The 16,557-nt window shown below is 36.6% G+C and overlaps 1 protein-coding gene across 1 annotated transcript in view; it reads left to right on the forward strand.

Annotated features, from left to right (window-relative positions):
- ARAP2 (ArfGAP with RhoGAP domain, ankyrin repeat and PH domain 2) overlaps positions 1 to 16,557 on the forward strand; it is a 169,065-nt gene that overhangs the window by 19,101 nt on the left and 133,407 nt on the right. Inside the window, exon 6 of the mRNA XM_044913011.1 lies at positions 10,018 to 10,087. Coding sequence (XP_044768946.1) covers positions 10,018 to 10,087 — 70 coding nt within the window. The remainder of the gene's footprint in view (positions 1 to 10,017; positions 10,088 to 16,557) is intronic.

The following is a 16,557-nucleotide window of genomic DNA, read 5'->3' on the forward strand; positions in this document are numbered from 1 at the left end:
AGAAAGCATGTGTTCACATGAAACTTTTAAAATTAAGGTTTTGGTGATTGTAAAAGCATGTGGTTTAAAGTGTCAAAGTTGTACATGGTTTGTTAAAAAAAAAAACACCGCATAGCAACTTTCTCCCCTCCCACTTCATCACAAGAGAGCTGCTTTCAATTCTTTTAGTGGTTTCTTTGGTTTTTACTCTGTATATCTTAATATTGTTTTTAATATATATGTATTTTTTACATTTTTTTTTTAAATAGGCTCCATGCCTAGTGTGGGGCTTAAACTCATGACCCTGAGATCAAGAGTCACATGCTCTACAGACTGAGCCAGCCAGGCGCCCCAACTTAATAATATTTTTATACCTTTTTTCCCCTCACTTTTCAGTGTTAGGGATTATCTTTTGAGGTACTACCATGGAATATAATGGTTACTCATTTTTATCACTGTCCCCCATGCCTCCTTCTGGCATAGGCACAGTTCCTATTTATCATCCTTTTCATATAGTTGTACAAAATAGTTAGATTTCTATCCGTATTTAATTTTATAGCCTCATGACTGGAAATGCTGCTCATATGTGAGCTCTGTAACATAGGATTAATTTTTCTTTCATTTGTGCTCTTTAGTTTTCTGTGAGATTTATAATTTTTGATTTTTTTTATTTGCTTGTTTTTTTTTTTTTTATATACTTGTCATTCATTCATCCCAAAATTCTTCCTAAGGACTATAAATCTGTGAAGTAACCAAAAGACTTATCAATTTCATCATCGCTCAGCCTCCTAAGGAAACTTTAGTTCGGGCTGGTGGTTCTCCAGGCCTCTTGCACAATAAACCAGTTAGCTTTCTATGATCCCTTTCATTATTGTCCTGGGGATTCTCTATGCCGAGTGTTTTTGCCTTTCCTCAATCTCGTGTCATTGTCTACCCGCCAACACACCCACCCATGCTTCTTGGAGCTTCCTCAGAAGGATAGCAGGGACAGTTTTTGAGACCTTGTATATTTGAAGGTGTCACTTTCTTCCTAAGGATGCTTATCGATAATTTATCATGGTTCTGAAATCTCGATGAGAAAGAATACTCCCTCCAGATCAGCAATCCATAGTCTTCTAGGTCTCTGGTATTGTAGAGCTGGTATTGAGAAATCCAATTCTCAATCCTTTTTATGTAGCCTGTTTTTAGTTCTGGGAGATTTTCTTGTTTTATTTCTTTGGTAACTATTCTATTTTTTTTCCCCTAAACTTCTTGGTAGTTTGGTGTTGGACCTCCCACACCAAAATGTTGATAAAATGTAGCTCTTCCATTTTCCATTTCTGGGGACTTTCTTCAGTTATATTTTCTAACCCACTTTTGTTTTTTGTTATCCTGTATTTAATATAGAAAGCACCTTCTTTTGACTGGCCTTTTTATAGCTTACTGTTATTGTCCCATGGACACAATACTTTCTGTTACCTCTCTGAAGATCTTACTATATTTTTTGAAGCTTTCTTTTCCCGTAGAATCTGTTTCTTTCAATTTTATTTCTTTTGGGGGGATCATTCCCCCATCTTTTACCTTAGAGGTGTTTTCCTCAAGTGTTTTATTAATCTTGGGCTGTTTATGTTTAAAGTGGGATCTTACTAAACTGATTGGAACAGGTTCTGATGAGTTCTGTTATTTATTTATTATAAGATGATCTTGCTGGACTTTTGTTAATATGTTTCCTTGGTGAGTCCTCACACCAGTATCTTTTAAATGAATCTTTCTTTGAAGGTGATAAGACTGGTAAAACAGCTTTTTGGGAGTGTAGTAGGGAAAGTGGACTATGAGTATAAATATTTATGACACAGACTTTTGATTCTTCTGTTTTGAATACTGCCCCTTATCTTCGGTCATGTCTGAGCGTCCCAGCCAGAGATGCTCCCGTTTGATTTTCTGCAGTGAATGAAACTCTGCTATACTATTGAGCAAGAAGAGGGGCATTTTTCCAGCAGTGTGAAGAGAGGGAGGATTCTGGGATGGAGCAATGAAGGGCATAAGTTTATCTCTTAAATTGCCTTTCAGCAAATCTTATTTTTTTTTTAAAGATTTTATTTATTTATTTATTTATTTGAGAGAGAGAGAGACAAACAGCATGAGAGGGGAGAGGGCCAGAGGGAGAAGCAGGCTCCCCGCCGAGCCGGGAGCCCGATGTGGGACTCGATCCCAGGACTCCGGGACCATGACCTGAGCCGAAGGCAGTCGCTTAACCAACTGAGCCACCCAGGCGCCCCAGCAAATCTTATTTTTGGCACCCCCTCTCCTTCTTAGTCACTTCCAGAGTTACTTGATGTCTTCCATCTCCTGAGACTTTCTGAGATTTTGTGGGTAAATTGGTTTTCCTCTCATTTTGATTTGTTGCAGGCTTAGCAACCAGCTCTCGGACACTTCCTAAGTCAGGCCCCTATCCTTCCTTCTGCTTTCTTGGCTCCTAAATATTGTTCTTATTGTCTACTTCTCTGGTTGTTATTGTTGGTTTGTAGGTATTTTTTTTTTTTTTTTGTAATCCTTTGAAGCTTTGGGAGTAGAGGTAAATGCAAGCTTTTAACTGATCATCTTAACTGGAAGCTGGTTTCCTGTTTGTGTGTGTGGGTTTACAGAATATGACTGCATAAAATAAAGAGGTGTTTTCATATACCATGACATGTAAGCTCTCGGTGAATATTATAAAAATTGATAGTGACATATTAAAATGGATGTTTTATTACTGACTTCAGAAAGTTATTTTTAACCTGGAATTTTACATTAAAGTAACATTTGTTTTTTCTCATTGAAAGAGGTATAGCAGAGAGAAGCTGGGTTTTCAGAGAATTTTGGTTTGTTTTTGTTTTTTTTTGGCCCCAATTCATTTTGGTTCACCTAATCTTGGAAACTGTCATTTTGATTTGCTTAAAAGTGAGGAAATGCATCTTAGAATAGAGAAGTGCTGGCATTTTACACTTGATCTTAGCCAAAAGGCCAAGAAACAATAGTGCTGGCATGTTATACAGATATAATAATTTCTTGCATCTGTACTTGTAAAACACTTCATAACTAATACTGCATCATTTAAAAGCCTCAGGTAGGTAAAATAGGTAAAATAATTAGCTAAATAAAAAATGAGTAATTAGATAAAAGTGTGCACTTTTGGAAATTTGGTAGTTCTAAAACATTGAGGCTAGTTGGAGTAGTGAATAAGATATAATATGCGTATAATTCTTCAGGATTGTGTAAACAAGGCAGATGAATCTGGATCACCATGTTGATACCCTTTTCATTAGATACTATTTAGAATAATTGAGAAGTATATTTGTGATGATTTAAATTACCTGATTAATAAAAGCCATAAACTTGACTTAGTGCCTGTGAGGTTCATTTCAGTTGTATTATATTTAATGATGGTTTGGTAGCCTTTGCCACCTTATATTAATATCATTGGTTACCATACTTGTTTATTTGGGGATTTTTCTTTTTGAACTAAAATATTAAATCTTTTTAAAAACAAACAAAAAAACCCAAAACCCTGTTGGCACTTAAGAATGAAATTAAAACAGGAGTACTTCTGTGTGAGTACTTCATACATACACATTTAATTGTATGTACACTGTTGTTAAAAAAAAAAAAATTTAAGATACACAGTTTGAGACAACAAAAACTGACACCAGGTGGTAAGGCTGTATTTATGATAGCAGTTGTAACTTTACACCAGCTGCCCTACCAGAGCTCAGGGGAAGAGTTTATAGAAATTCGTTCCATCATGTGGCACAAACCTTATGAATTATTCTAAAAAGCTTCTTAAAGAAATGTTTCCCTTCAGAACCCTAAAATCAAAATAGGATAAGACCTAATATGTTTCATGTCTGCTCTGCCTTTTCTCCTGAAGGAATTCTGACGCACTTTGCAAAATTGAACTCAGATATAAAGTGGATAGAGGTCAAATGTTATCACTGCCTAAAGTAAAGGGATGTCCAGGATGCCTTGCTATAAAATGTTCTAGTCTGTTTTGCTTCGTGGTTAAGAGCATAGACTTTGGGACCAGATTGCCTGGATATGACTCCCAGATATGCTCTTTGCCAGTCATGTGACAAATTCTATAACCTGCCAGTGCCTCTGTGCCTTCATCTGTAAAATGGGAATAATAATTACCTCATAGGATTGCTTAGGGGATGAAATGAATTAATATTTGCATATGCATTGCAACAGCGCCTAGAACAAAGCACAACATACTGTTTGCTGTTCTGTGATATTTATTATGCCAAATAAATTCTTAATTGACCGAGGCTTTAAAATCTCTTTTCTTTGTAATAATTCATTATTATTTCAGAACTAATTTGTGTGCTGTGACAGTAGAAACTCAGCCTAGGATGACCCTGTATTTTATACCATGTTTTTATTTTTAGCATTCACTAAGCAAATTAAGCTGTTAAGTGAAATTTAAGGGAAAACGCTTAACTTACATCCGAGTAAATTTTTAAAGTACTTTTGGAACGGCTAACTGTGGGTCGTAGATTAATTTTACATAGTTCCAGTGGAATTAGTTGCCTGATGTCTAATAGCCTTTTATAAATATGTGAAATATATAACCCTCGCACAGAAAAGATAGTTCTTAAAACTTTAGTATTCATTAATATTTATTTTAAAATTGTACATTGACATTTAGAAACACCTTCTCAAGTACTCCCTTATTATGTCATTTAAATTTTAATTTGTAGGCTTTACCAACATTAAATCTGAGTTTCCATTTGCTGGAAAGGTGAATAATAATTTGAGAAGGGATATATATGTAAGTTCTTATCTTTGATTACCAGTTATTAGAATTCAGTATTGAACTTACATGCAGAAAACAGTTAATTGAATGTTGACATATTTAATGAGCAAAATAGATTAAACAATATTTATATAAATTTAGTTTTAGAAACATTTGTATTAATTTATATTTTTAAATAGGAACATGTCAAATGCATACATTTTTAAAAAAGTATATTTTAAAAGTGCTTAAACATAAAGTGTATTTTTAAGTTACATGGGTATTAGTGATGAATTTTCCAAGCTTTGTGTAGGCTCTAATTTTTCTGAGATTACAAGGTATTTTACAAAGCCTTTATTTTGTCATATTAAAAAATCTGGTCTTTAGTATTTGGAAAAAGCAAAAAATGAAATGAGGAAATGGAGGGTAAAATGTTTTAGTGGTGTTTCTCTTCTCTCTATATAAATAATGCAAATTTGAGTAAGCATTTTTCAGTGAAAAATATATTCCTTTGTTCATTAAAAATTTATTAAGCACATTTTATTGCTAGGAACTGTGGCAGTCGCTGGTTTTATATTGATAAACAAAATAGAACTGGTTTGTCCACTGAGGTATCTCAATATCTAGCATGGGGGATGGGTGAAGCAAAACAAATACATAAATACAAAGTCTGTTAGGTGTCATTAAGTGAAGAAATGGAGCAAGAGACCAAGGGGATCGGTAGGATCTGTATGGTAGTAAGGATGGCTACTTGGAGGGAATGCTTTCAAGCTGAGGTTTCAAGGATAAGGAGCCGGCCCTGTCCAGAGCAGACAGGGAGCATTCCAAGCAGGGAAAATCGCATCTGGGAAGGCCTGGGGGCAAGAAAGAGTCTAGAGATAGGAAGCAATATGACTGGAGGGTGGTGTCCACAGAGTAAGTCTCCACAGATTTGATGGCTGGCTGGATGAATGAATGACGGTAGAAGGAGAGGGTTAATCATAGGATTGCCAAGTAGCTCTCTCCAACTGCAAAATGGTTGTTTCCTCAGCTGCTGCACCATGTGGCCTCTCTTTCCATTTCACTGTCAGCTGGGATTTGTCCTCCATAGATTATTAGAGAGATTTAATAATCTAAGAATATTGAGTTAAAATGGCTGAAAACATCCAACAGTTAACCTAGTAGTTGTGAAAATTAAATGGTTGGCAGACTATCTCTGAAACTGCGTGTTACAGAGGCTGAGGTTTTGGATGAGGCTTTGCTCAGAGAGCCAAGGATAGAGTGTGTCTTTTGTCATCAGTGCCCAAGAAGAGATATGGTCAGATGGTGGTACCTTTGATCCCTAAATTGTCTGCCCTGTCTCTTCCCCTTGTCATTTTTCTGTGGGTACAAATGTTACACTCCTGGATGATGCCTCACACCCCAAACCATCTATTTAGTTGGTGATGGAATTCTGAGGAAGCTTTTTGAGTCCAAGTGGCTGCAATTAATGATCTTAAGTAAAACATATTAAAGTAGGTTTTAAAACTTTTTTCACTCTGTGCTTTGGCAGGTTTTGAAACTTTGAATTAATTTTGAGTTTTCAGAAGTTTTCCTGTCTTCCACCAACCTTTTTTTTTTTTTTTTTAAAAGATGCTGATTATTTGAGTGCTAGTCATTGAGGTTTATTTGCCATCTTACTAAAGGGACTGCACTCATGTCACTCATTCATCCAACAAATTCCTTTTTTAGTGCCGTACATGTCTCTGTGTTAGTTGCAGATTGTGTAGTGAAAGATGAGACACTCTCGGAGTTTGTCCTTGTAAAGCATAGGGTATGGTATGGGAGACAGACATTGAGCAAGTAAATGCACACACACACACACACACACACACAGATTGTGTTAAGTATTAGGAGGAAAAGGTGTGCTTTGAGAGAGAATAACTTTGTCATCTGCTTTGGATTGGCTCATCGGGAAGCAGTATTTGTGTAGGTACTATAGGTAGAACTCTGAAAGAGAAGGAGTCAGTAGCAAAGGGAATAGAGGGGTAATGGTAATCATTTCCCTAAAAGATTTTGATTGTTTTTATTCTGAAATGGAAGATTATATATACTGTTGAAACTCCAGCTTACCACCATTCACAAAGTAAGGTGGGTAGGGCCCAAAATAAAAATCTTGATTTACAGAATTATTGCCGACATTGTGTGGGAAGATGTCTATTTACCTGCATTCAAGTATGCCAGAGATCAACATGAAATGAGTGCAGAGTGATCGATTGGTTCAATGTATAATTACTTTGTATTTAATACTTCTTTACCTTTTGATATTTTTAAGGCAAGGAATTTAAAGAACTCTTGGGTTTTAAAAACTAGATGTCTAACTATTGCATGTTTCACGGTTAAGAAAACAGACCAAGAGAAGTTAAAAAGGAGCAGAAAGATGTTGGAAAGAAAGCTGAGTAGTTATGCTTATGATTTCAAGGTGTTTATTGTTACTTCATAATTAATTCAAATGCTTATATGTGGAACTGTCTGTCCTGATGAACTTTGAAACTTTTATCCATTTGATCAGTTTTGCTCTAATTTTATGTAAAGCCGAATAGATCGGTGTGGGAGGCTTGCTGCATTTCACTTGAGTGATACATGTTTGGTGCTCAGAAAACAGCTGGGAAGGCAAGGTCTCCACACTTCCATATGTTCTTTTTTCTATCTTTAAATCTTAGGAAAATCACAGAACGTTAAACTAATCCCTTATCCTAAACATGTTAGCAAACTACAAATGGAAAAGGTAGACATGGTTGTTATTTACATATTTGCTTAGAAATGACTTTATTTAAACAGGAAGTTAGCTTTCATATATCATTTGTGTTAGAAGCTAGAAGTATATTGTGTCAAGTAGAGAAAGCCACTTAGAGAATAGGAATATCTGACTTCAGGGAAGGGTTCTGAAACAAAACAAAAACAATCCCAAGTCGGAATTGGTTCTTCACTTTTCCCTTATATAGTCACAAAAAGTTTTTCTTTTAAACCTAAACAGGAAACATGTGATTATGTTGTTTTGCTTTGTTTCTCATTATTTTTCCGTAATCATCTTAAGTTGCATTTGCCTTTCATCTGATTCTTTTTGAAAAACGTTAATATTTCAATGAATTTTGGATGATTGTAAAGGATTCTCTGTATGGGGCTTTTTTCAGCTCATTTGATCAAAATTAAGTAATTTATAAATCCAACTGACAAAGCTTTGTTATTTTGGCAAAATATTATTCATGCTCCAGAGCAAAAGTTAAGGTAAAATAAGATAAATGCTCTAAGCTTAATGAAGGATGAAAGCTTATATTATTTTTTTTAATGTTTTTTAAAAAAAATTATTTATTTTTACGTAAACTCTATTCCCAGTCTGGGGCTTGAACTCATAACCCTGAGATCAAAAGTTGCATACTCTACCAACTGAGCTAGTCAGGTGCCCCTATATTATCTTTATTAAGGGATTATTTCTGTTAGGGGAAATGGGTACAGTGCTAGTGTTTTTCACACACTTTTGTTTTGTGCTAACCCTTATAAATTTGGATATTAATACTGTTAATAATATCATTGTTTTATTTATTTAATTTTTCTTTTGAATATAGTTGACATACAATGTTACATTAGTTCTAGAGTGTAGCCAACAACACTTTTACAGTATCATTGGCTATATTCCCTGGGCTGTGTCTTTTATTTCCATAACCTATTCATTCCATAACTGGAAACTTGTACCTCCCATTCCTCTTTACCCATTTTAACCATCCTCCTAACCCTCTCCCCTCTGACAACCATCAGTTCTCTGTATTTATAGGTTTTATTCTGCTTTTTGTTTATTCGTTTTTTAGATTTCACATGAGTGAAATCATAAGGTATTTGTCTTTCTCATCCTGACTTATTTCACTTAGCATAATGTTTTCTACGTCTATCCACACTGTCACAAATGGCAAGATCTCATCCTTTTTTTTATGGCTGCATCATATTCTGTTGTATGTATATGTGTGTATGTACACACACACACACACACACACACACACACACACACTTTTATCCATTCATCTATGGATGGACTTTTGGATTGCTTCCATATCTTGGCTATTGTAAATAAAGCTGCAGTAAACATGAGGTGTATATATCTTTTCAAAATGCTGTTTTGTGTGTGTGTGTGTGTGTGTGTGTTTTAGGTACTCTGTAGTGGAATTACTGGATCATAGGGTAGCTCTATTTTTAATTTTTTGAGGGGCCTCCATACTATTTTGCACAGAGGCTGTACCAATTTACATTTCCACCAATGAGGAATTGGTTCCCGAGAGTTCCTTTTTCTCCATATCCTCCTTAACACTTGTTATTTGTTGTTGTTTTGAGTCTAGCCATTTTGACAGGTGTAATGTGATATCTCCTTACAGTTTTAGACTTGCATTTCCCTGATGATTAGTGATGTTGAGCATCTTTTCTTGTGTCTGTTGGCCATCTGTATGTGTTGTTTGGAAAAATGTCTGTTAAGTTCCTCTATCCATTTTTTAATTGAATTGCTTGTTTTTGTTTGTTTGTTTGTTTTTTTGGTGTTGAGCTGTGTAAGTTGTTTATATATTTTGAATATTAAGCCCTTATCAGATATATCATTTGCAGATATCTTCTCCCATTCAGTAGATTGCCTTTTTGTTTTGTTGATGGCTTCCTTCACTGTGCAAAAGCTTTTTATTTTGAAGTAGACCAGTAGTCTAGTTTTGCTGTTGTTTCCCTTGCCCTAGGAGAAGTATCTAGAAAACTGCTGCCACAGCTGATGTTAGAGAAATTACTGCCTATATTCTCTTCTAGTATTCTTATGGTTTCAGATTTCATATTTAGGTATTTAGTCCATTTTGAGTTTATTTTTGTGGAAGGTGCTAGAAAGTGGTCCAGTTCCATTCTTTTGCATGTAGCTGTCCAGTTTTCCTAACACCATTTGTTGAAGAGACTGTCTTTTTCCCATTGGATATTCTTGCCGTCTTTGTGGTAGATGAATTAATTGACCACATAAATGTGGGTTTATTTCTGGGTTCTCTATTCCATTTCATTGATCTATGTGTCTATTTTTGTGCCAGTGCCAACAGCATCATTGTTTTAAATACTTACGTTAACTGATTAGGAAGTGTCATTTTATGTTTTTTTTCCCTACATGCCATTGCCAAAACGTACACTGTCATAGCCTAATGTTTTTTTACACTGTTTAACAACAAATAGGAATGTACTCAACAGTTACACTACAAATGTATTTAAAACCCAAGTTCATGATACTTGAATGTAAAATAACAGTTTCATATGTTTTACAGAAAACGCATGTTTCAGAAGAGATGGGTGAAATTTGATGGCCTTAGCATTTCTTATTACAATAACGAGAAGGTAAGAACATTTTATAGTTCTCAAAGATTTTCTTGCATATCCAAGGTACACTTCAGTACTAAGCACGCAATTTGGTTTTTAAGAATAGAAGTTGGATTACCAACATGAAAAGAGTTTGCATGTGGTGAAACACTCTGTTCATAGTTTAACTTTTCTTTACACATAAAATTTGGATTTAAAAAAATTACACATCCAACAATTATTTATGGAGTGTCTTCTACAAACAACAGGAATTGTTGTGAATGATGTAAGGATGAATAAAAAATTATCTTTCTCTTAGAAAGCACTAAGGAATGTTTACAAAAGGATACTACAGGTAGGCAACAAAAGGAGAGGTTACTTTGTACTCTGGAAGGATATGGAGGAACCAAAGAAGGCTTCTTGCATGAGAGTTCATTTGCCATGGGTCTTGAAAAAGAGGAATGTTTGCACATAGAGACTAGAGAGACTAGGACGTGGTAACATAGAGAACCATGAGATGTCCAGATGCGAAGTCAGTTTTCTGATTGGAAAATAGAATATATGAAGGATAATCCAATCAAGAAATGGGCAGAAGACATGAACAGACATTTTTCCAAAGAAGACATCCAAATGGCCAACAGACACATGAAAAAGTGCTCAATATCTGTCAGCATCAGGGAAATCCAAATCAAAACCTCAATGAGATACCCCCTCACACCAGTCAGAATGGCTAAAATTAACAAGTCAGGAAACGACAGATGTTGGCGAGGATGTAGAGAAAGGGGAACCCTCCTACACTGTTGGTGGGAATGCAAGCTGGTGCAGCCACTCTGGAAAACAGTATGGAGGTTCCTCAAAGAGTTGAAAATAGAGCTACCCTACAACCCAGCAATTGCACTACTGGGTATTTACCCCAAAGATACAAATGTAATGATCTGAAGGGGTACATGCACCCCAGTGTTTATAGCAGCAATGTCCACAATAGCCAAACTATGGAAAGAGCCAAGATGTCCATCAACAGATGAATGGATAAAGAAGATGTGGTATATATATACAATAGAATATTATGCAGCCATCAAAAAAAAAATCTTGCCATTTCAATGACGTGGATGGAACTAGAGGGTATTATGCTAAGCGAAATAAGTCAATCAGAGAAAGACCTGTATCATATGATCTCACTGATATGAGGAATTCTTAATCTCAGGAAACAAACTGAGGGTTGCTGGAGTGATGGGGGGTGAGAGGGATGGGGTGGCTGGGTGATGGACATTGGGGAGGGTATGTGCTATGGTGAGTGCTGTGAATTGTGTAAGACTGATGAATCACAGACCCGTACCTCTGAAACAAATAATACATTATATGTTTAAAAAAAAAAAAAGATAGTAGGAAGGGAAAAATGAAGGGGGAGGAAATCGGAGGGGGAGATGAACCATGAGAGACTATGGAATCTGAGAAACAAACTGAGGGTTCTAGAGGGGAGGGGGGTGGGGGAATGGGTTAGCCTGGTGATGGGTATTAAAGAGGGCACGTATTGAATGGAGCACTGGGTGTTATACGCAAACAATGAATCATGGAACACTACATCAAAGACTAATGATGCAATGTATAGTGATTAACATAACATAATAAAATAAAATTTAAAAAGAGAATATATGAAGGAGACTTGAAGAGATGAAGCTGAAAAATTCTTTGGAGCTAGAGCTCATTGAACATCTTGATGAGAAAGTGGTCACAATTTTGTTTTTAGGCAAGTGAATCTTAACAACATGATACTATTTTGATCATGTCTTCATTAGGTATGAGAATGTCTTTATTCTTAGGAGATGTAGGCTGGAATATTTGAAGTGTCCTATCTGCCAATGTTTTTCAGATGTTACTTACGTGTATATTTATATTTATAAATATATTTGTGCACACACATAGGTAAAATAAAAACTGAAGATGTTAACAGTTGTCAAATCTGGTTGGAGGATATATGGATGTCAGTTGTCATAATCATTCTACTTCTCTGTGTTTGAGAATTTTCCTTAATGAAAAGTTGGAACTAATAAATATATAGTATTTTTAGTTAATTAAAATCAGGTAATCATGCAGTCTGAAATACAAACATTCTCTTGCTAGACTCATTTAACATTTAAGCACATTTTCTTATTTATAGCTTATACCCTAACATTATTTTCTCATTTTTTGGAGAATGTTACTTCCTATTGTGATATTTGTGGCTTGAATAGAAACTCCCTTTCATATATTGATTCTTCAGTGCTACTGGGCAAATGCTACAATACTAAGAACATTAGAAAGTTTGGAGAAGTATTACTTGGTTTCACCTTGTAGTCATCCAGATAAAGCATCAAATAAGTTTAAATACACCTCTTCGAGGTTTGCAAGATGGTGGGATGAGTATTTTTTAAAAGCTGATTTTCTGCCTTTGCTACTGTTTTTAGTTTGCTTGTGCATTTGCATGTTGAGACAGTTTCCATTCCAGCGGTGGGTACAATGTGGTCTCTGTATCTGCTGGAATCTGACCCCTAGTTTTTTTTCAGCAGCTGTGCCCTTCTCTGGTTTGATTGAAATGAGGGTGAATACTATTCAAGAGTAAGACTTCCGTGCCATGAGGCTCTGTTGGTGGTGGTATTATCCCCATGTGGGAGAGAGAATTTCTGGTATCCATGTCCAGCAGTGAGATGAGTGCCTGCCACGTTGTTCAGTATTCCTGCAACAAAAATGACGCAGCCTTGGTTTGAAATTGTGATACAGAGTTCATGTTAAAATGAATGGTTACAAATTCTTTTGCTTAACATTGTTTTTAAAATTTGAATTACTGTTTCTGTGGCATTTCGTCCCTTTACTATCCAGATGGTTGGTTTCATCTTGGCAAAAAAATAAAAATGTCGGGATGGGTGTTTCCTAAAAGGAGACACAGTTTCTGTTGTGACCCACCTTGCTCAAGGATGGATTGGAGGGCTGGGAAGAGGGCATTTCAGGGCCAGTGTGCGGAAGGCCTGGGTGTGGCCACAGCGACAGTGTCATCTGTCATGTGTGCTGAGTCCTCCCACCTTCCAGTGTTTAAAGGTGCATCTGAGGAGTGTATGGCTGGGCAGAGCTCTGTGTTTCCCTAGTTTTCCCTCACTTTCCTCAGTGCTGCTCTATCACGTCTCTGCAAGAACTTTTTCATTGTATTACTGAAAATGGCATCATCCCACCAGCCTTGATATCTTGTCACTTGCCAAGAAATCTCACTCACCCCCATTCTCACTCGGCTGTGGGCAGAATTGCCCTGTGGTCATTTCATTGTCTGAAAGTGGTAGTAGATAAATGACAAACTTGACCTAGATATCTGTGTGTTACAGGCTGAGGGATGCTTTAAAATTTCTGTCCTTAAGGAAAATTTTACACTCCGAAAAACACAATCATTCTGAGCCTGTTGTCTTTTTCTTTTTTTCCCCCTCTATCTTGTCTTTATCGTGTGTTGTTTGAAGAAAAATATAAAGGCAACTCTACAGTGTTAAGAATTACAAGATTTCTTGGGATCTCATAATAGATTACAGATGAGCCGTTTGAGAAACTATAACTTCCTGAGGTTAAAGTGACATGATAGTTAGCTTGTTAAGTACATTTTGATCACTCCTGGGGGAATTTATTTATTTTTCTATTTTGGAGTATTTACCTGTTAAATAGGATATTATTATTATAGGCATGTGGGTGGGTTGCTTTTTTGTAAGGAATTGTTTTTTAATCTCTTTAAGCAGATCTAGAGGTGGGAAAATCTCCTATTTAAAATGCTGATTTCTTTTCCTACAGTGCTGCTTGATTTTTTTTGTACTGAAAAATGTATTAATGGTAACATTTTTATTCCACAAATGGTTAATTATCTCACTAGAGATCTAGTTTTATAAGCTCTTGTAATTCTTAAGCAAATTAAGATTTGAGAATGGATCATCTAAGAGAAGAAGTGTAACTGTTTGTGGACATTCTGGATTTTTCAGTCTGATCTCAGCCACTGTTGATTTACAGCCAGAGGCCCTTGCACTGTCCCCAAAGGCACTATGCTCCTTCCCACGTCTGAGGTTGCCTGACACTAGGGAGACATTTTCCCACTTTTCTCATTCCTGGAGCACTTAGCGGTCTAGTAGTGCCCAGCATTGCCAAAATACCCCGCTGCATTTATTGGGTTTCCTTTAAGCCAGTCAGTCATGCAATTCTTTGCATGACTTTTTTCAGCGGTATCTGGGTACACACTGTGGGGAATGCGAACATGTCTTTTTCCTGTATTTTCATCTCCATGTTTTTGCTCTTCCATCTGAACCTTCTGAGCCATTGCCATCCATCAAAATTCTGTGCAAACTTCAAGATCCATTTTTTAAATCCCCGTCTATGAACCTTTTCTTTTTTTTTCCAGCTATGACATTTGAACAATCATATGCAAGAAAGGTTAGGAGGAGGAGGAGCTGAAAGTAGGGAGGCAGATCAAGGGAGTGTGCAGTAAATCGGGCAGTAATTATCTGGGTGTAGGCTGTGTAGGCCAGTGCAGGTATTAAAAAATGAATTTAGAAAAAATACCAAAAATGAGTTGTCAGAGCTTGATTTGATTGTGATTGATTGGACGTAGAATTCATTAATTGAGCTTCTGCAATGCCGATTATGTGTAAGGTCTGAGGAAAATAGATGTATGACCCACCGTCTATTTGGGGAGACCGTCTTAATCAAATGATCACACAGTAAATAAAAAATCACCATTTAAGTTATAGTTAGTAATTGCTATAAAGGAAAAATGCAGGTGGTTATTAGCTTAAATTAGGGTCATCTGCCTAGGTGAGGATGGGGGCCTATGAGAAGAGGCTGGTCAGAAAACCTTTCTTCTGGAGCATATACTTATGCTGAAATATGAAGGATGGAGAGGCAGGAACCATGTGAAGCTGGATGTGGACAACATTCCTTGAAGAACAGAGTAAGCAAAGGCACTAGTTTGGGGAGAAACATGGTATGTTCATGGAACCTCAAAGAAGGCTCATGTGACCTGAGAGGATCAGAGAGTGCCAGGGAGGAAGTTGACATAGTCACTGTAGGGAGAGTCCCAAGTTACGTGGGTGCAAATGAGCCACACAAATGAATGACTACTTAAGACTGACTAGAAGAGTAGTATTTTAATGAACAGATATAAAGGGGGGGAAGTTATGTTTTCAGGAGATAATTTAAAGTTTGAGGTGCTTATGGGACAGTTATATGCACCATTGCAGTTACGTGCAACTTGAAATATGAGGTTGGAGTTGACCAAAATGGATAAGGAAGGGACAGATTTTAGAATTCTCCTCATAAAGTTGGCAGTTGAAATAGCAGGAATGGATTTTCTTAGAGAAGATGAAACAAAAAAAGTAGAAAACAAGGAGAAGAAAAGTTACCTTGAAATTTCCTACTTCTTGACATCCTTGTTTTTCTGTGAGGTTGCCCACTCATCTTCTTCAGTTACGGTTCAAAAACTGTGTTCAGTGTCGGCTGTGTGAGGGGATGTGGGAAAGCCTTTGTGGCGTTGGTAGTTAAAATGGTGTTGAAGAATGCATAGGATTTTGATGCATACATGTAGTCAGGGGTAGAGGATTGGAGCAGAGGCATTGGAAGAGAAGAAACTGTCAAAGAACTAAGAGGGAATGCCATGATAGCATAGTATATCTTCTCAGCGGGCAGAGGATAACCTCCCAGTAGAGCACCGTGCTGCTGACCGTGACTGTCCCTTACCTATCTGATATGCATGGCAGGAATTTACCACTAGGAGGAATATGACCTTGACATTTGTTCTCTGCATGGAATGGTTTAATACATTTAAACCAGTTGCTTCAGATACTTGGGATCTGCTAAAAAATGAGGGTTCCGTGAATCATTCTGTGGAAGGAAATAGTAGAAGAAACCCTGTAAAGATGTATCCAGACTCTTCTGATATTTAAGACCTTCCATAATGTGTCCTTGATGTATGTTTCCAGTTTTACCTCTTTGGACTCTACACTGTGGATGCTCTTATTTCTCTACTTTGCCTTTATTATTATTAAAGCTTTCCAGCCAGGATGGCCTCCCAACCAGTTATCTGTGTGGTTAAACTCAAGCTTTCTTCAGGTCAGGCTCTAATGTCATTATGTCTATGAAAAAATGTGACCTCTTTTAAGCAGAAGTTGGGAGTTCCCATCTTTGTACTCATACGTTCCATGGTTCGGACTACGTTTTAAACTTTTCTGTCATTACATTAGCTTGTTTTTCATTTTGAGGCTCCTTGAATGTATAAATACCATTTGAATTTTCTTTCCAACACAAGGCCCAGTAAATATTTCACCCTTAGTAAATAGCTGAAATTGTCAGGTGGTCCTTATGCCAAATGGTTTTGGTGGATCCAGAAAAACGAAGACTGAGAAAGCTACCAAGAGTCTTCAGAATGACCTTCTTGAGCAAAATGGTAAAATGCATGTGCCAGTCACGAACAGCCAAAATTGTATTAGGTATATGTCAGTTGTAAACAGCCAAAT

This window comes from Neomonachus schauinslandi, chromosome 2, assembly GCF_002201575.2.
Source record: "Neomonachus schauinslandi chromosome 2, ASM220157v2, whole genome shotgun sequence".
Classification (NCBI taxonomy): Eukaryota; Metazoa; Chordata; class Mammalia; order Carnivora; family Phocidae; genus Neomonachus; species Neomonachus schauinslandi.